This window comes from Epinephelus fuscoguttatus, linkage group LG13 (assembly GCF_011397635.1).
Source record: "Epinephelus fuscoguttatus linkage group LG13, E.fuscoguttatus.final_Chr_v1".
NCBI lineage: Eukaryota > Metazoa > Chordata > Actinopteri > Perciformes > Serranidae > Epinephelus > Epinephelus fuscoguttatus.
The window spans coordinates 899,993-920,573 of NC_064764.1; the positions used below are offsets into that span (position 1 = coordinate 899,993).

The following is a 20,581-nucleotide window of genomic DNA, read 5'->3' on the forward strand; positions in this document are numbered from 1 at the left end:
GTGGCAGTGCTTTGTTTGTGAGTCCAGCCTGTTCTCATTGTGTGGGGAGAGGAATCAGGAGTGGCTTGTTAATATCAAAATCAAGTATCAAATATCAAATCAAGCTGTCAGCTGGTTCCACTACAGACAATCTGCTGGTCAGTGTGAAAGTGAGACCAGAGGAAAGGGAACACATTTTAATTATCTTTTCTGTCCTCACGCTTTTGCCTTGGCCATCTGTTGCTTTGGCCATTTGACGCTTTCTGATTGACTTCCATAAACTCCAGTGTTTCCCCTTGGTTTACAGCTTTTGGGGAGGGGGGGTAACGTGACAACACCTGAATGCAACACAGGCTCCACTCCAACTGAGTGTGTGTACAGTGCCATGCTACGCTGCTGTGTAAGACTGTTTGACTGTGTGTAACAACAGTCTTTAGATGGTCATTTACACACTGTCCATAACAATAACTTCCCCTCAGGAAGGAATTTCCCCTCAGGGGGATTAATAAAGTAAATAAACTTAAACTTAACTATATCAGGTAACAAACTACGTCAAGCTCGGGTCAGTCAGGAAAATGCGCCCCCCCTAATATAATGGTAGGGGAAACACTGAACTCTGCATGTATTTATGTGTGTGTGTGTGTGTGTGTGTGATGGACAAACTGAGTGTGAGTGAGTGTGTTTAATAGGACTAGTGGTGCACAGTATGCCTGGGTGCTATTGTGTTTATAATGAAATATTCTGCCTCAGTGGATTCAAGATGTTTACCCTGGACTCCTCTGTGTATGTGTGTGTGTGCACGCACTTGTGTTTGTGTGACCCAACAGTCATACAGTCTGTTGACAGTGTGTGTGTGGGTGTGTGTATATGTAACACAGCTCCACGCTTCCTCTCCCCTCAGATAAAGAGGAACTCTTTCAGAATGTACTGACGCAAGTAGCAGAGCAGTTTTCAAGGTAAGCAGCTGGCTCAGTGTGTTCTTACAGCAGCAAATCTTCACTGTTAACTTGTTTTACTGCACTAATTACTGTGGAGCTGTTACATGTGGATATTTTCTCAGTTTTGTATATTCATTAATGAAAATAATTATTTTAGCTTCCATTACTGTCTTTGCATATCTTCCAGGTTGCTAATTCTTGTGAGTTTTTTCATGTACTGTTAATTTTTGGCGTTGGGAGAAGACCTAACAAAAAAAACCTTGTTTTGTAACTTAGTGATGATGTATCTTTCATGCAAGTGAAGAGGCGGGAGCTCTGCCTCGAATTATGCAGCAGCAATCCTTCATTGTAAGAGTAACAAGGTTTTCATCCTGCAGCTACAACATATGAACATTACTGGGTGTTGTGATGCTGCTCTCTCTCTTAATCAGTTCATTTATATCTGCCTCTCAGCTTTGTCTTTGCACTTTTTACTAATCTTCCCCACTGACTCCAAATATTATTTCACTGCTCCTTCTCTTCAGTTCTCGTATCATGTTTTTTATTCACTCCAATCACACATCATGTATATGGAGTTTTGTTGGGTGACACTGTTGCTTATAGTCTCAAATTCAGTGATACATACAGTAGGAGCAGACATGCACAGGAAAGGACACTGGTGCAAAGGAAACAATGCAGAATGAATAGGCAGATATGATATGAAGTTGTGTAATATGGTCTGATAATGATAAGGTCTGATAATTTCTCGGTAGTTACAGCAACAGTGGTGGCACTGTTAGAGTAATTACATAAACTAATGAGAATCAATTGTAGGGGTGTAGTAATTATTTCCTCGTACTCGTACTCGTACTCGTACTCATACTCGTCGTCCTCCGCTTATCCGGGGCAGCAGCCTCAGCAAAGAAGTCCAGACAGTCCTCTCCCCAGCCACTTCTGTCAGCTCTTCCGTGGGAACCCCGAGGCGTTCCCAGGCCAGCTGGGTGATATAATTCCCCCAGCGTGTCCTGGGGCAGCCCCGAGGTCTCCTCCCGGTTGGACATGCCCGAAACACCTCCCAAGGGAGGCGTCCGGAAGACATCCTTACCAGATGCCCGAACCACCTCAACTGGCTCCTCTCGATGTGGAGGAGCAGCGGCTCTACTCTGAGTCCCTCCCGGATGTCTGAGCTCCTCACCCTATCCCTAAGGCTGAGCCCAGCCACCCTGCGGAGGAAACTCATTTCGGCCGCTTGTACTTGCGATCTCGTTCTTTCAGTTACTACCCAGAGCTCGTGACCATAGGTGAGGGTTGGAACGTAGATCGACCGGTAAATCGAGAGCTTCGCTTTCCTGCTATGCTCCCTTTTCACCACAACGGACCAGTTAAGCACCTGCATCACTGCTGACGCCGCCCCAATCCGCCTGTCAATCTCCCGCTCCATCCTACCCTCAGTCTTGAACAAGATCCCGAGATACTTAAACTCCTCCACCTGAGGAAGGACCTCTCCCCCGACCTGGAGTGGGCAATCCACCCTTTTCCGGCTGAGGACCATGGCCTCAGACTTGTAGGTGCTGATTCTCATCCCAGCCACTTCACACTCAGCTGTGAACCGTCCCAGCAAGAGCTGGAGGTCACTGTTCGATGGAGCTAGGAGGACCACGTCATCCGCAAAAAGCAGGGACGAGATCCTCCCGTCACCGAACCCGACACCCTCCACCACTCGGCTGCGCCTAGAAATTCTGTCCATGAAGGTTATGAACAGAACCGGTGACAAAGGGCAGCCCTGGCGGAGTCCAACCCTCACCGGGAACAGGTACGACTTACTGCCGGCCACGCGAACCAGACTCACACTTCTTTGGTACAGGGACTGGATGGCCCTTAGCAACGGGCCACCAACCCCATACTCCCGGAGCACCCCCACAGGATGCCCCTGGGGACACGGTCGTAAGCCTTCTCCAAATCCACAAAACACATGTGGACTGGTTGGGCGAACTCCCATGTCCCCTCCAGCACCCTGGCGAGGGTAAAGAGCTGGTCCACGGTTCCGCGTCCAGGATTATTTGTAATTTCAATTTATTATTTTATTTGAATAACAATTTAAAAAATGAATTCAGTTTTGAGATGCAGATTATAAATCCTGGAAAATGATTTTCATATAATTTCATAAATAACCTAAAACAATGAGCTGATTATGGAAGCTGTTGATTTTATGCTGATAGACTATAATGAATTTATCTAAGAACCACTGCAGTTCTGTTGCATATTACGTTAAGTTTTGTTTTTGCAGATACACTTAATATACAAGTTTGAGCAGAAAAGTTAAGAGAAATTTTTTTGCTGTAGAAACAGAGTGTCAGATGCAGATTTCAACTATTTTTAAATCATTTCTTCATTTCATCATTGTCCAACATGTGGGATCTCTTCACAGGGTGTTCAAGATCAATGAGCTTAAGACTGAGGTCACCAACCGCCTTGCCATGTTGGAGAAGAGAGTAGAGCGTAAGTCTGTTCCCACCACCCCACCAACATATTTACACACCTCTGTCATTAACTGTAATACTCACAAAGAAACACCTTTGCCAGAAAAAGGAATACAGTATTAGTACAGGAATTTTTATGCCTCTGTGCCAAAGGCATTGCTTTCAGGTTGTCCATTCATCTGTATGTAGCATTCTCGTAAACACAATATCTCAAGAACACCTTGAGTGAATTTCTTCAAATCTTGCACATACACTCACTTGGACTGAAGAATTAACTGACTCGACGACAAACTGAGCAGATTTTGGTGGTCGTAGGTCAGAGGTCAAGGTTAGTGTGACCTTGTCTGTCTTATACTTGTGAATGCGATATCTCAAGAATGCCTTGAGGGAATTTTGTCAAATTTGGCACATACACTGGTAGGGATGGGAATTGATAGGATTTTACTGATATGACATTATCGATTCTGCTTATCGATCCGATTCTTTATCAATTCCTCCTGTGAATTTTCTGTGTAGAAACCTTACAGGTTTTCGGTGTCAACAACACAAATTTTATTGAGTTTCTATTCTAAACAAGAGATAAGTGCTTGTGTAAGTAAACAAATATGAAATTGGTCCACCGCTATCATCTAAAATGGAACAAATGAATGAATATTTGTACAGCATTTGTTTTCACCTATGTCAAATAACGTTACACGATGACAAATGCTTCAGCATGTTCGTGCTATATTGTGATTTAAATTTTTTTTAAGGATGCATTATTTTCCACCAGATGACTTCAGTAGCTCTACTTGGTGAGAATTAATCATTCTGGAATTATTAGGCTGATATTGCTTTGAATGTAACAGCATAAAATGCGCTGAAAATAGGCACTGTACACAAAGTCTATGGAGTGGAGCCTGTGTTGCGTTCAGGCGTTGTCACATAAATAACAAAAGGATGTGAAGCATTCATGTTTTCACAGATGTGGATGTAAACTGTAAGGGAAACTTGACTGGTATGTGGAGGCATACAACCATGGGGTGGTAATTCTAGTTGTAAACTGACAACCATTTCTCTTGGTAAAAACAAAGCATTTATTTACTTTTGATTCACAGATAAGAAACAATAAATTGTAAAAACAATAAACCCTCTATACGACGGCATTGTAAGATCTGTGTGTGATTTATCCTGGCTTCATGTAAGTTAAGGAAAAGTCTGTGAGACACTAGGCTAATTTATGCAATTGGAAATGTCACTGGTTTATGCTAATAACAGTAGATTTTTAGTGGGGGCGCTATCTTGAAAGGATGCACCGCTTTGGAGGGTCAAGCAACTGTATTTGGAGAATCAGTCACTAATTACGATACCACTTGTGGTACTGCAGCAAAAAGATCCCCTGCTCCCCGAAAAGCATTTTTCCCACACCACTGACAGGACACCTCAACCTGCACACAGGGTCACTGATGACTATTTCTATTCTTAACCTTTGATCTATGAAGGTTTTGTATTTGTGAACATCTGTAATGTAAAGTCTATTGCCTGAGTGGGAACTGATGTGCAGGACCAGTGAGAGAAACACTACTGCACATATTCAGTGGGCAGCATATTGCTGAGGTAATCCCAGAACTAAGAACCTTCATTGGGCATATGTGCCAGGCAGGTCAACTTGATGGGATACACCATCTTCTACCTTTTTACAGCACTGATTCACGTCAGCTGTTCTGAAAAGCATTTTATCACTTCATTGAATGACATTGCTGTTATGTGTGAACCCAGAAGTCTACGGCCATGCTAGCAACTATTTTACCATTGTATGGAGATGGATTTGTCAATCAATCACTCAATCAATCAATTTTATTTATAAAGCCCAATATCACAAATCACAGAGCTTTACAGCATATGACATCCCTCTGTCCTTAGGATCCTCACAGCGGATAAGGAAAAACTCCCCCAAAAAAACCCTTTAACATGGGAAAAAAACGGTAGAAACCTCAGTAAGAGCAACTGAGGAGGGATCCCTCTTCCAGGACGGACAGATGTGCAATAGATGTCGTACAGAACAGATCAACATGATAAATTAACAGTAATCCGTATGTCACAATGAGACAGAAAGAGAGACAGAGAGAGAGACAGAGACAGAGACAGAGACAGAGAGAGATGCAGGACAGACGGTAATGACAGTAGCTTACAACAACATTAATGAAAGTAATAATATTATAATTCTAGTTGTTGTGGTACAATATGTTGAAAGTATATATTAATATCTGATAGTATACATATGTGACAATAATCATATGTGTATAATAACAGTAGAAGTATGACTAATGATAACAGCAGCAGCAGGAGGCATCTGGTAGGACCACGGCAGCAGCACAACCACACACGTCACACTATCCAGGCACCGCTGCAATATAAGTTAACCTGAGAGACAGTGGAGCATAAAGGCTCCGTAGAAGAAGCCGAGTTAGTGACATGCAGTATGGCCGAGTTAGCAAGATGCAGTAACAGGACACGAGAGAGAGAGAGAGAGAGGAGAGAAGGAGAGAAGGTGCCCGGTGTATTATAGGGGGTCCCCCGGCAGACTAGGCGTAAGTCAGCCTAACTAGGGGCTGGTACATGGCAAGCCTGAGCCAGCCCTAACTATAAGCTTTATCAAAGAGGAAAGTCTTAAGTCTAGTCTTAAATGTGAAGACGGTGTCTGCCTCCCGGACCGCAACAGGAAGATGATTCCACAGGAGAGGAACCTGATAGCTGAAGGCTCTGGCTCCTGATCTACTTTTGGAGACTTTAGGGACCACGAGTAACCCTGCATTCTCAGAGCGCAGTGTTCTGGTGGGATAATATGACACTATGAGCTCTCTAAGATATGATGGAGCTTGACCATTTAGAGCTTTATAAGTTAACAGTAGGATTTTAAATTCACTTCTGGATTTTACAGGGAGCCAGTGCAGAGAAGCTAAAACAGGAGAAATATGATCTCGTTTCTTAGTTCCTGTTAGTACACGTGCTGCTGCATTCGGAATTAGCTGGAGAGTTTTTAAGGACTTACTAGAGCTACCTGATAATAGAGAGTTACAGTAATCCAGCCTTGAGGTAACAAAACCGTGGACCAATTTTTCTGCATCTTTTTGGGTCAGAATAGGATAGGAATTACGCAGATGAAAAAATGCAGTCCATGAGGTCTGTTTTAAATGAGAATTAAAAGACAAATCTTGATCAAATATTACTCCGAGGTTTCTTACGGTAGCGCTAGAAGCCAGAGCAATGCCATCTAGAGAAACTATGTCATCAGATAAAGAGTCTCTGAGTTGTTTGGGGCCAAGAACAATAACGAATAACAAAATAGTTTTGTTTGAATTTAACATAAGGAAATTGGTGCTCATCCAGGTTTTTATGTCTTTAAGACAATTATGAAGTTTAGTTAATTGATTACTTTCTTCTGGCTTCATCGATAAATACAACTGTGTATCATCCGCATAACAATGGAAATTTACAGAGTGATTTCTAATGATGTTACCTAAAGGAAGCATGTATAGAGTAAATAGGATTGGTCCGAGCACAGATCCTTTCGGAACTCCAAAACAAATTGTCTCAAAATTATTTGTAAGAGAAGATTTAAAATCTGTGTGTTAATGTGTAATCTGTAAATATAAAACAACCTTCACAAATGCAAACAGATAAAACAGACCTGCAAATACACAAACAATCCCCCCCCCCCCCCCCAGAAAAAAAAGATTCAGTGTGCATAAAATACTTGAAACTTAAATTGAGATTTACAAATAAAAAACAGATTCACAAATGTCGTTTCAAATACTGTAAATGTTAGGAAAATATTCACAAATGCCTGTATTCAGATATTTTTGTATTTGTGGAATTTGTTTGTGTGTTTGGAGATCCCTTTTGTAAAAAAGAATGTTTGCAAAATAGGTTTTTGAGTTCACAAAGTTTTTGCAAGGTTCTTATTATGAGATACTATTTGCTCACATTTCTTCAAAGCTTGCTAAAAATTCTCTGTGCTTCAATCAGTTTCAGAGATAGTGGAAGTTTATTCCACTCAATTGCAGCCGTATACAAAAAGGTAATTTGGCATAAACCAAAGTCAAGGGATCACAAAAGTTGTTAGGAGGTCATTAATGCTGCCATCATTAGTCATTAGTCATACTTCTACTGTTATTATACACATGTATACTGCCAGATATTAATACATACTTTCAACATATTGTACCACAGTAGCCAGAACTATAACTATAATATTATTACTTTCAATAATGTTGTTGTAAGTTACTGTCATTACCTGCATATCTCTCTCTCTCTCTCTCTCTCTCTCTCTCTCTCTCATTGTGTTATGCGGATTACTGTTAATTTATTATGCTGATCTGTTCTGTATGACATCTATTGCACGTCCGTCCGTCCTGGAAGAGGGATCCCTCCTCAGTTGCTCTTCCTGAGGTTTCTACCATTTTTTTCCCCGTTAAAGGGGTGACAGTCCGCGGCCGTTTTCAAAACACACTTGTGTCACGCACTCCAAAAGAAACTTGTTGAAACTTTAAACAATAATTTATTGTACAAAACGGGGGAAACAAATGTTGACAAAAACGGTTCCATAATTCATATTAAATTCAAAAGATAATGGAAAAACAGCTACAAGTTAGCCACACAGCCTCAGACGGATGCGCTCAAGCGTGCCATGCGCACAAGCTCAGTTGTTAAGATATACTATATTTTTAACAATGCAATTTAAAAGTTTTGTTTTTTATTGATGACCTACATTTATCAACAACAAAAAGACTACATTTAGCACCAAAAAAATATGTAAAAAAATAAATTAAAAAAAAGAAAGAAAGAAAAAAAAAGAAAAAGTATATCGAATACCAAATTTTCAAAACGAATACCAACCCATAGAAACGAATATTCAAATATCCGAATATTTGGGTACAGCCCTAATAATTATAATATTATTACTTTCATTAATGTTGTTGTAAGCTATTATCATTACTGTCTGTCCTGCATCTCTCTCTCTCTCTCTCTCTCTCTCTCTCTCTCTCTCTCTCTCTCTCTCTCTGTCTCATTGTGTCATGTGGATTACTGTTAATTTATTATGCTGATCTGTTCTGTACGACATCTATTGCACGTCTGTCCGTCCTGGAAGAGGGATCCCTCCTCAGTTGCTCTTCATGAGGTTTCTACTGTTTTTTTTCCCTGTTAAAGGGGGTTTTTTGGGGAGTTTTTCCTTATCCGCTGTGAGGGTCATAAGGACAGACGGATGTCATATGCTGTAAAGCCCTGTGAGGCAAATTGAGATTTGTGATATTGGGCTTTATAAATAAAGTTGATTGATTGACTGATTGACAAGACCCAATGGCAATCTGTCCAAAGTGGTTGACATATTTCAGCCTGATCTGGCCAACACTGTAGTTAATTGATCCAAGCTGCTAGTGTGGCTACAAACAGGCAAAAGATTGAAGAAGAAGAGAGAAGGGAGAAAGGAAAGATAAAGAGATCATATTATAGGCCTGTTAACTTCTGTCTGAGTAGATTCAGAAGACTGCTGTGTCAATTCATTATCTACAGACCTTCACGATTCCAAAAATATAGGTTTCATTTAGAAATCCACCGTGACCATGGGGACCCCCCTCTTCCTACTAGACTACAGCATTTCATTTGTGTTCATTTCTGCATTTTGATTTCATTGTGTTCACTTGATTCAGCTTTGAATGAGCTCTTTAGAACTACAGAGAAAGGGGTATTATTAAGCAGTGTACAGTAGTGCTTACTCTGATTAGTGGAGGCTACATTAGAGATACCGTAACTGCATGCCTCCAGTGCATGTCTGAACTTCTGTTCCTCCACAGTTTATGAGGCTATGATAAGATAAGGTGGAGCTGCACAGGTAATGTGGTCTGCTAACCCACCTCCATACTGTTATTAGCGTCTACTGAACATTGATCACATTTTAACCCATTTAGAGTGGAAAGGAATGTGTCGTCTTCACACTTACACAACATCCACATTTGGGTCATGCTCTGGTGCCCTTTCGTCCTCAGCTGACCATTATCAGTTTTATTAACTGTGAGGAGGAAGTTTGTTCTCTCTATGCTGCTGCAGTATACATAGTTTTTACCTGCGTGCCTGATGGCATCTTCACACTCAGTGATTTGTCAGTTCTCTTAAGATAAAAGCCAGCAATAAAATATGATCAATAAAGGTGTTGTGATTGCCAAGCCCGCTGCCCAGTCTTGCCATTGTGTTTTTTATAATATAGGTCTCAGTGTTCTCAGCAGGCCAACTGCCATAGTAATTACCCAAAGGAACATTTTATCAGTGATCGTTTTGCAATTATTACATCCTTCTTTGTAAGGCTGTGATTAAAGATAGAGGTCAAATTGAATATGTTAGTTGTACATCAAGCCAGTGTTTTTACAATCAACAAAATCAGACAGAAATCAGCAGCCAGTCTCAGATATATGTAAGTGATCCATGTTTGCACTGCAGAGCTGCTCCACCACTGCTCAACTGGAAACCTGCCAAATGGTTTCATGTCCACCTTTAGCGTTAAATTATCATTCCTCTGATGCTTTTGCTCTTTTGTGCCACTGGGCAGAATAACTTTGTAGACATATTTTTTTTTATCTAAGTTCACATTTTAGCATACATAAAATGCGGCACATTGCATTGTGGGATTGATGGCAGAAAGTAGTGCACATACCATGGACACTACTATTTTTGTTCCATTGTGGATTTTTTGAGGGTATTACATGGTCAAGGAAATAATAAAAGAAGGAAAGGACATGACATTAGTGATGTTCAAATTTTGCATTGGAGCCAGAGTTTGGTAGCCTGGTCAGACCACCCTGATGACGTGAGCTCAACATTCTGTTTCCCTCTCTGTATAAGTCTGCACTCACTTTAAGTGGGCAGGACTGCAGTTTTTGGCACCTCGTGATGGCTTCATTTTTCAGCCTGGAGGTTGCCACTTGACTAGAATACAGAAAACCCAAGCAAACTTCAAAAACACACAGCAACAGTAACTGAGTAACACACAATGGAAGTTTTTAGCGGACTAAAAACTCATGACCACAGCCAGATGAGTGATTTGCTGAAGTTGACCACTTATCAGCAATAAACTAATAATGCTTGTTTAACTTTTAACATTCTACTGCCTTGGCCCTTGGCATTCTTAAATCAGTTTAAAGCAATTCAAGCAGGGCTCTGAGACTTAGTAACAATGCTAACATGCTAATGATAAGCGGGTTTTCCCTTTTTACCACTAACATCTGCTTATTAGCATAAAGGAAAGCTGAGGCTGACAGGACTGTCATCAGTTTTGCTGGTATTTAGGCATAAACTAAAGTGGTGATTGAATTGAATTGTTGAGCTGTGATAGTTTCAGTTGAAAAGTCAAACTTCATACAATTCAGCCTGAGGGGAACATGAATGTCTGAACCACATTTCATGGCAATCCATCCAATAATTGTTAAGATATTATTAGTAGCTGCTAGAATATCTTGTAAAAACAGAAACGTATGTTGTTGCTGGGCTTCTGTATTTGCTTGTGTTTTATGTGTTTGCAGTGTGTTGTGTTATGTTGAGTATGTGTTGTCAAATTGGTGGATATTTGTCTGACTTTTCTACATCTTTTAAAGAATGCAACATTTGTCTGTAGGGGGAAAAGGACTAAATTGTCAGTCATCACACAATCTAAACCTTAACTACAGCATACTAGAACATTAAAAAATAGCAAATATATTATTATATTAGAAGATGTATTTCCAGCTAATTAAATTCAAACCAAATTCTTCTTCCAGGGGTTCAAATTCTCACTTTTGATTTAAATTAGGATCTTCTAAAGTTCGGACTTGCGAACAGCCCTGCAGGACAGACTTCCAGCCAACAGCATAAACTGTATTTCATGAACTTGTGGACAAACGATGTCCAGTCTTGAAAATGATTTCTGTCAGTATCCCCTCTTCCTGACTGGTTGTATTGTAGTAGTAGTTGCAGATCTGATGCATAGCCACTTCACACAAGCATGACAATTGCCTGGATACCTGGTTGCTATGGCAACTGTGTGGCGCCCACACAGATCTCCAGCCTCTCATGACATTGGTCGCCATGGCCACCTATTCTAATGGGAGCTGGAGTGTAGTCGGTGGCGACCTTTCCTGTTTCAGCAAGAAGAAGTGGATTAATGAAGGAGGCAGAGAGAGGAGTCAGATAAAGATATGTGAGAGTCCAAAGAGTTGTGATAGTAGCTGCAGTCTACTGAGGTGATTGGCACACATACAGTCAGATGACAGACAGCCGTTTATATTCATGCCGGTGGACGTCAGGCTGCTGCAGGCACAGTGAGTGGGCTTTGCTGATTACACAGCATACAACTGCAGGCTCTGTTTCCCTCACTCAGTATCCACCTCCATCACCAACTTGGCCTTTCTCCAGTTCTCAGATGTTCCCCAACCTCCTCCTGCTTTCTTTCAGTCTCTCAACTTATTTTAATGGGACACTCAGTATGGTTTCATACATACATGCATCATACATCTGCTAGGGAACTGATAGGCCACTGGGCATCCAGCCTGTCAAACTAGTGCTCCAGTAGGAGAGCAATAATAATCATTAGTATGTACTAATGTAATCATTAGTTTCATCAAGATACAATATTATACCAGTTCTTTGCACAATTGCGTGATATTTACTGATATCACAAAGTCTGCCATGATACAATTTTGATTTGATGAGATTCAGGGGCCTGTGATCGATATGCAATGATATCATGTAACCATTTAACACAGTCTGTACCAGCAGAGGCTCCCATCCCTTTCTTTTTGCTTTTGGTCATAATAGAAAAAATCAACACAGAAATAATGTAATGTAAGTTGTTTAATAATTAAATTAATTAATTAAAATTAGTCAAAATAAAATTAGTTTTCTTTAAATTGGCTCCACTAACATACATAAAACAGCACTTGGAGTAAGTTAACCTTTCTGTCAAAAATGTTTTCATTTTAACCCAAACCATCATCTTTTTCCTAAAACTACAATCAGTAGTAATAAGAATTACAATCAGTGCAGATGGAGCTGAAGCAAAAACTCAATGTGGCTAAAAATAGATACAAGGAATCCACAGAGAATGACTTTAGGGCTAATAACACAAAGAAAATGTTGGCCACTATGAAATTTATTACAAATATGACTCAGAAAAGGAACCCGTTGTATACTAATGATGAAAGAAAAATGGCAATGATTTGAATACTTTTTACTTAAGTTATGATTCACATGATTTTTCCCACGAATGTGAGGGAGTACCATAGAAATACATGACAAAGTGTAGTCCCACCCCTCTGGAAAGAGGCAGTCATAATTCCTGTGCCTAAAAAACCTGCCCACCAAGAAAATAATGATTACAGACCAGTGGCCCTGACTTCCAATGTTATGAAATATCTAGAGAAGTTGATGGTGGGGAAGCTGAGGGAAGATATACATGGCCAGTTAGATGCCCATCAGTTTGCTTACAAAAGCAACCGTAGCACTAATGATGCAATTCTAACCATATAGCATCTTATTCTGCAACATCTTGAAAATCCCAAGGCCTATGCTAGATTATTACTGGTAGACTTCAGCTCTGCTTTTATTGCCCTGCAGCCACACATCCTTCTAAAAAAAACTCAGGGAGATGTCTGTCAACCCACATACCATCAGGTGGTATCGCTCATTTTTGACCGACAGGTCCCAGCGGAACTAGACACTGTCTGAGGTAAAAGTAATAAACACAGGGGGTGCCCCAAGGGTGTGTTAGCTCGCCCCTTTTATTTACATGATATACAAACGATTACACAGGTACTCAAACTAGCGACTATATAGTTAAGTTCTCAGATGATACTGCTATACTGGGTTTGATAGATACAGACACTGACATCTTGGGTTGGTTTTGGGATGGTTTTCATCTCACTGTCAGTGCAAACAACAGAAGAAATGATTTTCGACCCAGGTCCTTTGGATGATAGCTCCCCATTAATGATTCATAACGTATGTATCGCTCAGGTTAACTCATACAAGGCAAGCAAGTCCAGTTACCTACAATATAGCACTTACGATTACCATGACCTGGATGACTGAGAATCTTCACCGACAAGTTAACTCGTACAAATACTTGGGTGTACATACTGATTGTAACCTGTCTTGGAATGTCCATGTGAACTCTGTGTGTAGCAGGATCCAGCAACAATTCCATTTCTTCAGAAGGCTGTTCAGGGTGTTCAGAGTAGGACAGAAGATCTTGATGCTATTCTATACAACTGTGATAGAGAGCATATTGCGATATGGAATTACAGCTTGGCTTGGAAACTTTAATGTCTCGCTGAAAGCAGAACTAAACAGGCTGGTTCGCACAGCAGTGAAAGTGATGGGAGTGAGAGAATACCCTGCCATCCAAAAGATTTTTGAGGATAGTGTAATTAGACAAGCAAAGAGGGTTACTGCTGACCCCTCCCACATCCTGTATGCAGAGTATGATCTGCTCCCGTCAGGGAGGCGTTATAGGGCCCCCATCAAAACTCGCCTCACAGCAAGAGGGTTGCCGGTTCGATCCCGGGCGTGGGAGCCCTTCTGTGCGGAGTTTGCATGTTCTCCCTGTGTCAGCGTGGGTTCTCTCTGGGCACTCCGGCTTCCTCCCACAGTCCAAAGACATGTAGATTGGGGACTAGGTTAATTGATAACTCTAAATTGTCCGTAGGTGTGAATGTGAGCGTGAATGGTTGTTTGTCTCTATGTGTCAGCCCTGCGACCTGTCCAGGGTGTACCCTGCCTCTCGCCCGATGTCAGCGGGGATAGGCTCCAGCCCCCCCGCGACCCTCAAGAGGATGAAGCGGTTAGAAGATGAATGAATGAATGAATAATTATGTTAAATAATATGACTTAATTAACATTAAATCACCTCGTGGGGCACCATTCCTGTAAAGGGAAAAATGATAGCCAGTTAAAGATATCAGTCTCATAAAATACGTTAAACTATTAATTTGGAGTTTTGATTAATAATTAAATTAATGACAATAACCAAAATTAACAGTAACACCTGAAGGATTTCAGAGTTCTTGACGCAACAGAGGTTGACTATTCATTCACTCTTGTGCAACATTAAACAGACAACAGGTATGATTCCAAAGAATTATATTTATTCACAAACTAGCAAAGTAAACCAAAACACACAAATTCTAACTATAACTATTCTCAAGGCAATTGAATCAAACACAACTGGACTTAGTTTTGTCTTAGAAGATGTTTCACCTCTTATCCAAGAGGCTTCAACAGTTCATGCTTGTCAGACTAGGCTAGGTCTGCGACACCACCTATCCCCCACCTATAATGCTGTCCTTTCATCCTTGCCCAGAAGATTTAACAGCTTAACCGTGAACAGTGGTCACAAATGGCCTCATGTGACTCCAACGACTCCAACGAGCACCATTGCAGCAGGAGTTTCAGTGACCATTGTTGACACACCATTGGAGCACTAACAAACCAGTGACATCATTGGCCTTGTGAAGACCTCCCCAGAGGTTGAATACCTGGGTTGTTTCCAAACCAGTTTGTCAGACTTGTTCCAGCCTAGTCTGACAAGCATGAACTGATGAAGCCTCTTGGATAAGAGGTGAAACGTCTTCTAAGACAAAACTAAGTCCAGTTGCGTTCGATTCAATTGCCTTGAGATAACTATGACCTGGATAAATGAGAATATCCACAGGCATCTAACTAACTATATACAAGCTTAGCTGGTGGCTCACGGCTGTAACGCTAATGGTAGCTAGAGGCAGAGTGTCATTCAGAGGCGTTGTCACTGTCTGAAAGATTTTGACTATCTTCTGAACTGTGGTCAGAAATGTCAGAGATGCTGTGCTAATCATCTGACTGGTCAATTGTCAGGTCACAGTTCTGGGCCAGAATCTCTGAGTATGACCTTTACTTCTACAGCTTCTGTTCTGTGAATTGCCATCTCGAGGTAGCTGGGGGACACAGCGGCTACACTTCTTGTCTCCCTGCTGTCTTTTCACACACCCCTTTGAGCTGTTGTGAGGGTGGTGTTTTGGGGCAGAAGATCTGTGTGACTGTTGTTTATTAAACAGCGATGATGTGAAGGTGATGAAGGAGACTCCGATGACACCGTCTTGCTTGCATAAAGAAAAGGTTTATTACAAGAAATACAGCATCTATCAAACATCTTGAATGCTTGGAGAGGTTCGAGGCCAATGTGAACTGCTCTGAAAAACAGCTCCAAATACCCTGCTTTATATAAACTCGGTTGTTTCTGTGAAATGTGAGACAAAGTCAAACAGACAACAGAGAGTCACCCTAGTTGGACTTCACCAAACCTTGACCCTGGGCCATAAATATCTTCTTGACCCTGACCATACATGCTTTTGACCCTGGGCCCCTTACTGGTCATCTGTTCCAAATAATACACTACATGACACTGCAGGATTTGAACTGGCAGGTTCAGTTGGTATCCCTGTGGCTTTGAAAGGGACAGTAGTTTCCCAAGCTACCTGTGTCAACTTCCTGAGCTCATGCATGGATGGGATACCTTTACACGTCATGAGTACAACTTGAGTATGCAGGTTACGCAAGAACAAAGACTTGAAGCTTGGGTTCTCTTCTAAGCCTGGTACATTCTGCCCCTGAAAGTATACGTGTCTCAAACGTTTGTAATAATCTCTAGGATCCTCAAGACATGCATGTTTGGAGAGCTGCAACCATAGCATCAATCTCATCAGCAGTAGAAGAAAATTCTTCTTTCAGTGCTTGACAGAGCTTGGTGTAACTATTTCTAACACTGGGACGCTGGCACTGAATAAACTTGTGGACTGCTTTGGAGATGGTTTTCCACAAAAGTTTAATCTTCTCCCTTTCAGTTGCCTGGGGCAGGTCAACTAGACAGTTGTCAAGCTCTCTCAAATAATCATCAGCATGTTGATCACAGTTGTTTGGATCAAACAGTTCAATGTCTTTAGCTAAAAACTCAAGCACTTCAAAGCGAGAGCAGTCAGATGTCCTCTCTGGTGAAGGCGAGACTAAATTAACATTCCTAAGGAGGTGTGAATCATATGCTGCAGGTCAGGAAATTGTCAAAAATCAGTGTCTGAGGAATACATGGAACAGAATATCCTGAAGATAAACTACATGTTTCCTCAACGTCTGTGTTTGAGACATGGGAAGTCAGGTCACTACTACCTCTGTCTGTTGGTGGAGGTTGGGGTGCTGACTTGATTCCCAAAGACTTAGATCCCGATACCGACAACGACATACAACAACGATTTCAACTGAAAACGGTAAACTTTAGTTGCATTTTGGCTGATCGTTTACGAAATCGAAAAATGATAGCCAGTTAAAGATAACCTTAATACGCTAAACTATTAATGTGGAGTTTTGATTAATAATTAAATTAATGACAACAACCAAAATTAACAGTAACGCCTGAAGGATTTCGGAGTTCTTGACGCAGCAGGGATTGACTATTCATTCACTCTTGTGCAACATTAAACAGACAGCAGGTATGATTCCAAAGAATTATATTTATTCACAAACTAGCAAAACAAACCAAAACACACAAATTCTAACTATCTATATGGGGCATTCTACTGATTTTGTGCAAAGTGCTGTCCCTTAACAAAAAAACAACAAAAATGATATAATTGAGTATTCAGACATAGATATTTACAAAGATTATGTTATGACCTATTTATACCCAGGACATTAAATGAAAAAGTGATAAGCTAAATATTTACAAAATCACCATTTATAGGGTACTTTCTATTGGGAAGTAGCTGCCCCCAACCCTGACCTCTAAAATTCAATTCATGTAAATAACACTTAAAACATTTTTCATATTTTTTTCAAAAGTGTAATTTAAAACATCTTTGTGATTAAGTTTAAACACAAGTTGAAAGATTTAGATGTATTGTAGGATTAATTTTTAAATTAAGAGACTATGCTAAAAAAAATAGTGTCCCATGTTTTCATGTCACTACCGAAACACAAGAGTTTTAATGCTCTGGTTGAGTTTGGATTTTAGCCACACCCCTGAATTTTTGAGAAGGGGGGTAGTACTGCACCCCCGTCCCACATGGCTGCATGGTAAGTCGCTGACTCCCATCATTTTTTAAATAAATGTCTTCCAAAGTCTGAAAATCAGTGTGTAACTTTTAAAACCATCACTACCGAACACGATCTCTTCAATTATGTAAAAATATTATGTTTTTCTGCGTGAACAACTCGTCAGACATGTGCTTGTTAGCCATGTGACTGCTAGCATTCTTGAGTTATCCTGAAAAATAGCTAGGCTAGGAATGTCACTACCAAAACAGTCACTACCGAAACGTATGGTAAAGTTTCTGCTTTACTCTATTCTGCTCTACTCTGCTCTGTTCTACTCTACCCTACTATACTCTGCTCAGTGGCGGTTCTAGGCCAGTTTCAATGGGGGGGCCAAGCTAGGGCCAGTCCTTTTGATACAGGGGCACATACAAGTACAGTCAAATATCTAAGTCTGAACAATAAGATATATATATGTGTAAGGGGGTCCGGGGGCATGCTCCCCCGGGAGAAAATTTTGTATTTGATTTAAAGGCATCAATCTGGTGAATTCTGAGAGCAAAGTTATGATGGCAGAATATGCCTAGATTTCAACATCTTTGTGCTTTTTATGTGTGAAAAATGTTCCATTTTTACTGATAAAAACACTAGTTGTATGTTATGGTGAAGGGTTACATTCAAAATACGGCTAAGTATTAGTGGTTAAACATTTCAGTAATCAAAAGAAAAATGACTGACGTACTGATCTGCCTCTGGAGGGCTATTTTAAAATTTAAAATCATGTGCAGACAAAACATTCTTTTAAAATTCTCACACTCACAAGTACAGTTCCAGATACGCAAAACGAAAGGAAAACAAAAGGTGAGATTCAAATAAATTACACACAAACAGGCACAAATTACTACTTTCCTCCCTCCCTCTCGATTTGCAAGTACAGCACCCTGAACCAGAGCATTTCAAAAGCCTGGTAGTTGAATATCTCTGGGACAGGCCCATTTATAGCAACCCACTGGATCCGTGGTGCGCGCGATCCGGCCGAGGCGTGGGTGCTGGAGCTAATAGCAGCCATTCAAGAAGCTGCTCCACCAGCCGCGGCCTAGAAGCGGCTCGGCGCTCTGCTCCACTAAAATTACGCGCCGGGTCTATTTCTGACGGCGCGTCAATTTGCACAGACCAAATGAGTCAAACAGGAAGTCAGGCGCAGAAAAGACGAGAGTATCCAGTCGATTTTCAAAATAAAAGACCCATGAAAACTCCGGATCGTATATCACATCACTGCATAAACATGATGTGACAGGCATGAGTCAAATGAAAAGGAAAAAGTTTTCAGAGCTTACCTCAATGGTGCTGTATGTTGCTGTGCAGGCTCAGAGTTGTCTTAAATACAGCCACACAATTCTCTACTGATGTGTTCTGGGTGTTTTCAAGAATGCTCACGAAGTGGATGTCAATATTCCTCAATATTCCGCTTAGAAATGCGGTCTGCTCTATCAACTTAGGCTCACATTAGCGCTAGGAGAGCGACGTCTGTGGTGAGGCCGGGGAGGGTGAGGGGGAGGGAGGGGGGAGCCAAAGAATTCCCAGTAGGAGCTCCAGCCGGTGCGCTACCGAGTGACGTTCATTTACCGGAGGCATTTTATATCTGGCCAGTTTTTGGAGAATGTGGCAGGGCAAATTAGTCAATGTATGGGAAAACACTAGAAAACTCAGGCCCTTTTCCTTCTTGTGTGGTGTATTCTGCATGATTCACTTGGTGCGCCTCTTTAAGTGGTCCGACCGGCAACCTGTTGAGACGATTTAGTTCCGCGTTCCCCCTCCGACTCCTCGGCGGGGGGGCCAAAGGGTGGGCTGGACTCGGAGTTACGGGGGCACTGGCCCCTGCTGGCCCCCGCCTAAAACCGCCATTGACTCTGCTCTACTATACTGTACTTTGCTCTACTCTGCTCTACTCTATTCTGCTTTACTTTGCTCTACTCTGCTCCACTCTACTATACTATGCTCTGTTCTACTCTGCTCTACTCTACTATACTCTGTTCTGCTCTGCTCTACTTTGCACTACTCTGCTCTACTCTATACAAGCTTTGTGTGTGTGTGTGTGTGTGTGTGTGTGTGTGCGAGAGAGAGAGAGAGAGAGAGAGAGAGAGAAAGGCGGGTGTGGTGATCAAAAAGCCATTTGGCCTACAAAACAAAATGGCTGACAACAAAGAACTACAAGATGGCCGAATCAAAGCTGGCTTCAGGTCTGGGGAGGTGTTTGTCTGACTGTGTGGTCAGGACAAAGACAAAGGAAAAGAAGCTGGAACTTTGAGATGCCTGGTTGGGTGGAGCTCTGTTGAAAGCCTATTTGTTAATGAGTCTAAGTGAATGTGATTTGTGTTGCAAACAGTGCAGAGATTGTTTAGTTGTGTGCAAGAATCTGTTTGTGAACAGTATTAGCAAACTAAACACTTAGCTGTGATGAAGCCAACTAATCAATGACCTAACTGCAATCAATCACAGCAATAACTCAATGACAGCATTAAATCACATACAACAAGTTACACAGTCTTGCTTAGCCTGTAAAGCTGTGATGAAGCTATGCCCAGTTGTTACTTTACCGATCCTTGAGTGGATGGGAGAAAGAGTCACTTGGTGGTGTACTTGTAGGTGAGACTAAGTGGTTCAGGTGTGATAGCCGTCGCCAAGGGGTGTTGATCAGACACAGAAGAGGCAGAACTTCCTTTTACCAGTTTATTAAGAGGCTGGGCGAGTGTGTGTGGTCTACAGGAAACAACATGCAAGATCCACAGAAACAATCAAGTTACACCTTAAATGTAATGTGCAGTATGTAATGTTACATACTGCAACTGACCATGGAAATAAGACAGCAAATTCAAGGTAAATAATGGTCTGCATATAATCTATTAAGGCAAAGACTAACAGAAACAATATTAATAAACAATATTAATAAACTGGCCTTCAACATTCAATGTCAGTCTCCTTCATTGCATATATTACATATTTTAACTGGAAAGAAATGCCTTCTTATGCACTACAGGTGGCACATTCTAAGGTTGGAAAGTTTCTCATTCAAAGTTACATGTTAATAACACGAAATAGCACTAAACTGAATGTATGAACTGTCACCAAAATAACGCTAAAGAA

At 41.2% G+C, this 20,581-nt stretch overlaps 1 protein-coding gene across 2 annotated transcripts in view; it reads left to right on the forward strand.

The window, feature by feature from the left end:
- The first annotated feature begins 893 nt into the window (after nucleotides 1-893).
- Nucleotides 894-20,581, forward strand: part of pde9aa (phosphodiesterase 9aa) — a 101,604-nt gene continuing 81,916 nt past the window's right edge. Inside the window, exons 1-2 of one of the 2 annotated variants that reach the window (XM_049594870.1) lie at nucleotides 894-935; nucleotides 3,325-3,395. In XM_049594870.1, the coding sequence (XP_049450827.1) occupies nucleotides 3,374-3,395 (22 nt within the window). In that variant the 5' untranslated portion in view covers nucleotides 894-935; nucleotides 3,325-3,373. Of the gene's footprint in view, nucleotides 936-3,324; nucleotides 3,396-20,581 lie in introns of those variants that run through there. The other variant, XM_049594872.1, reaches the window with a different exon arrangement.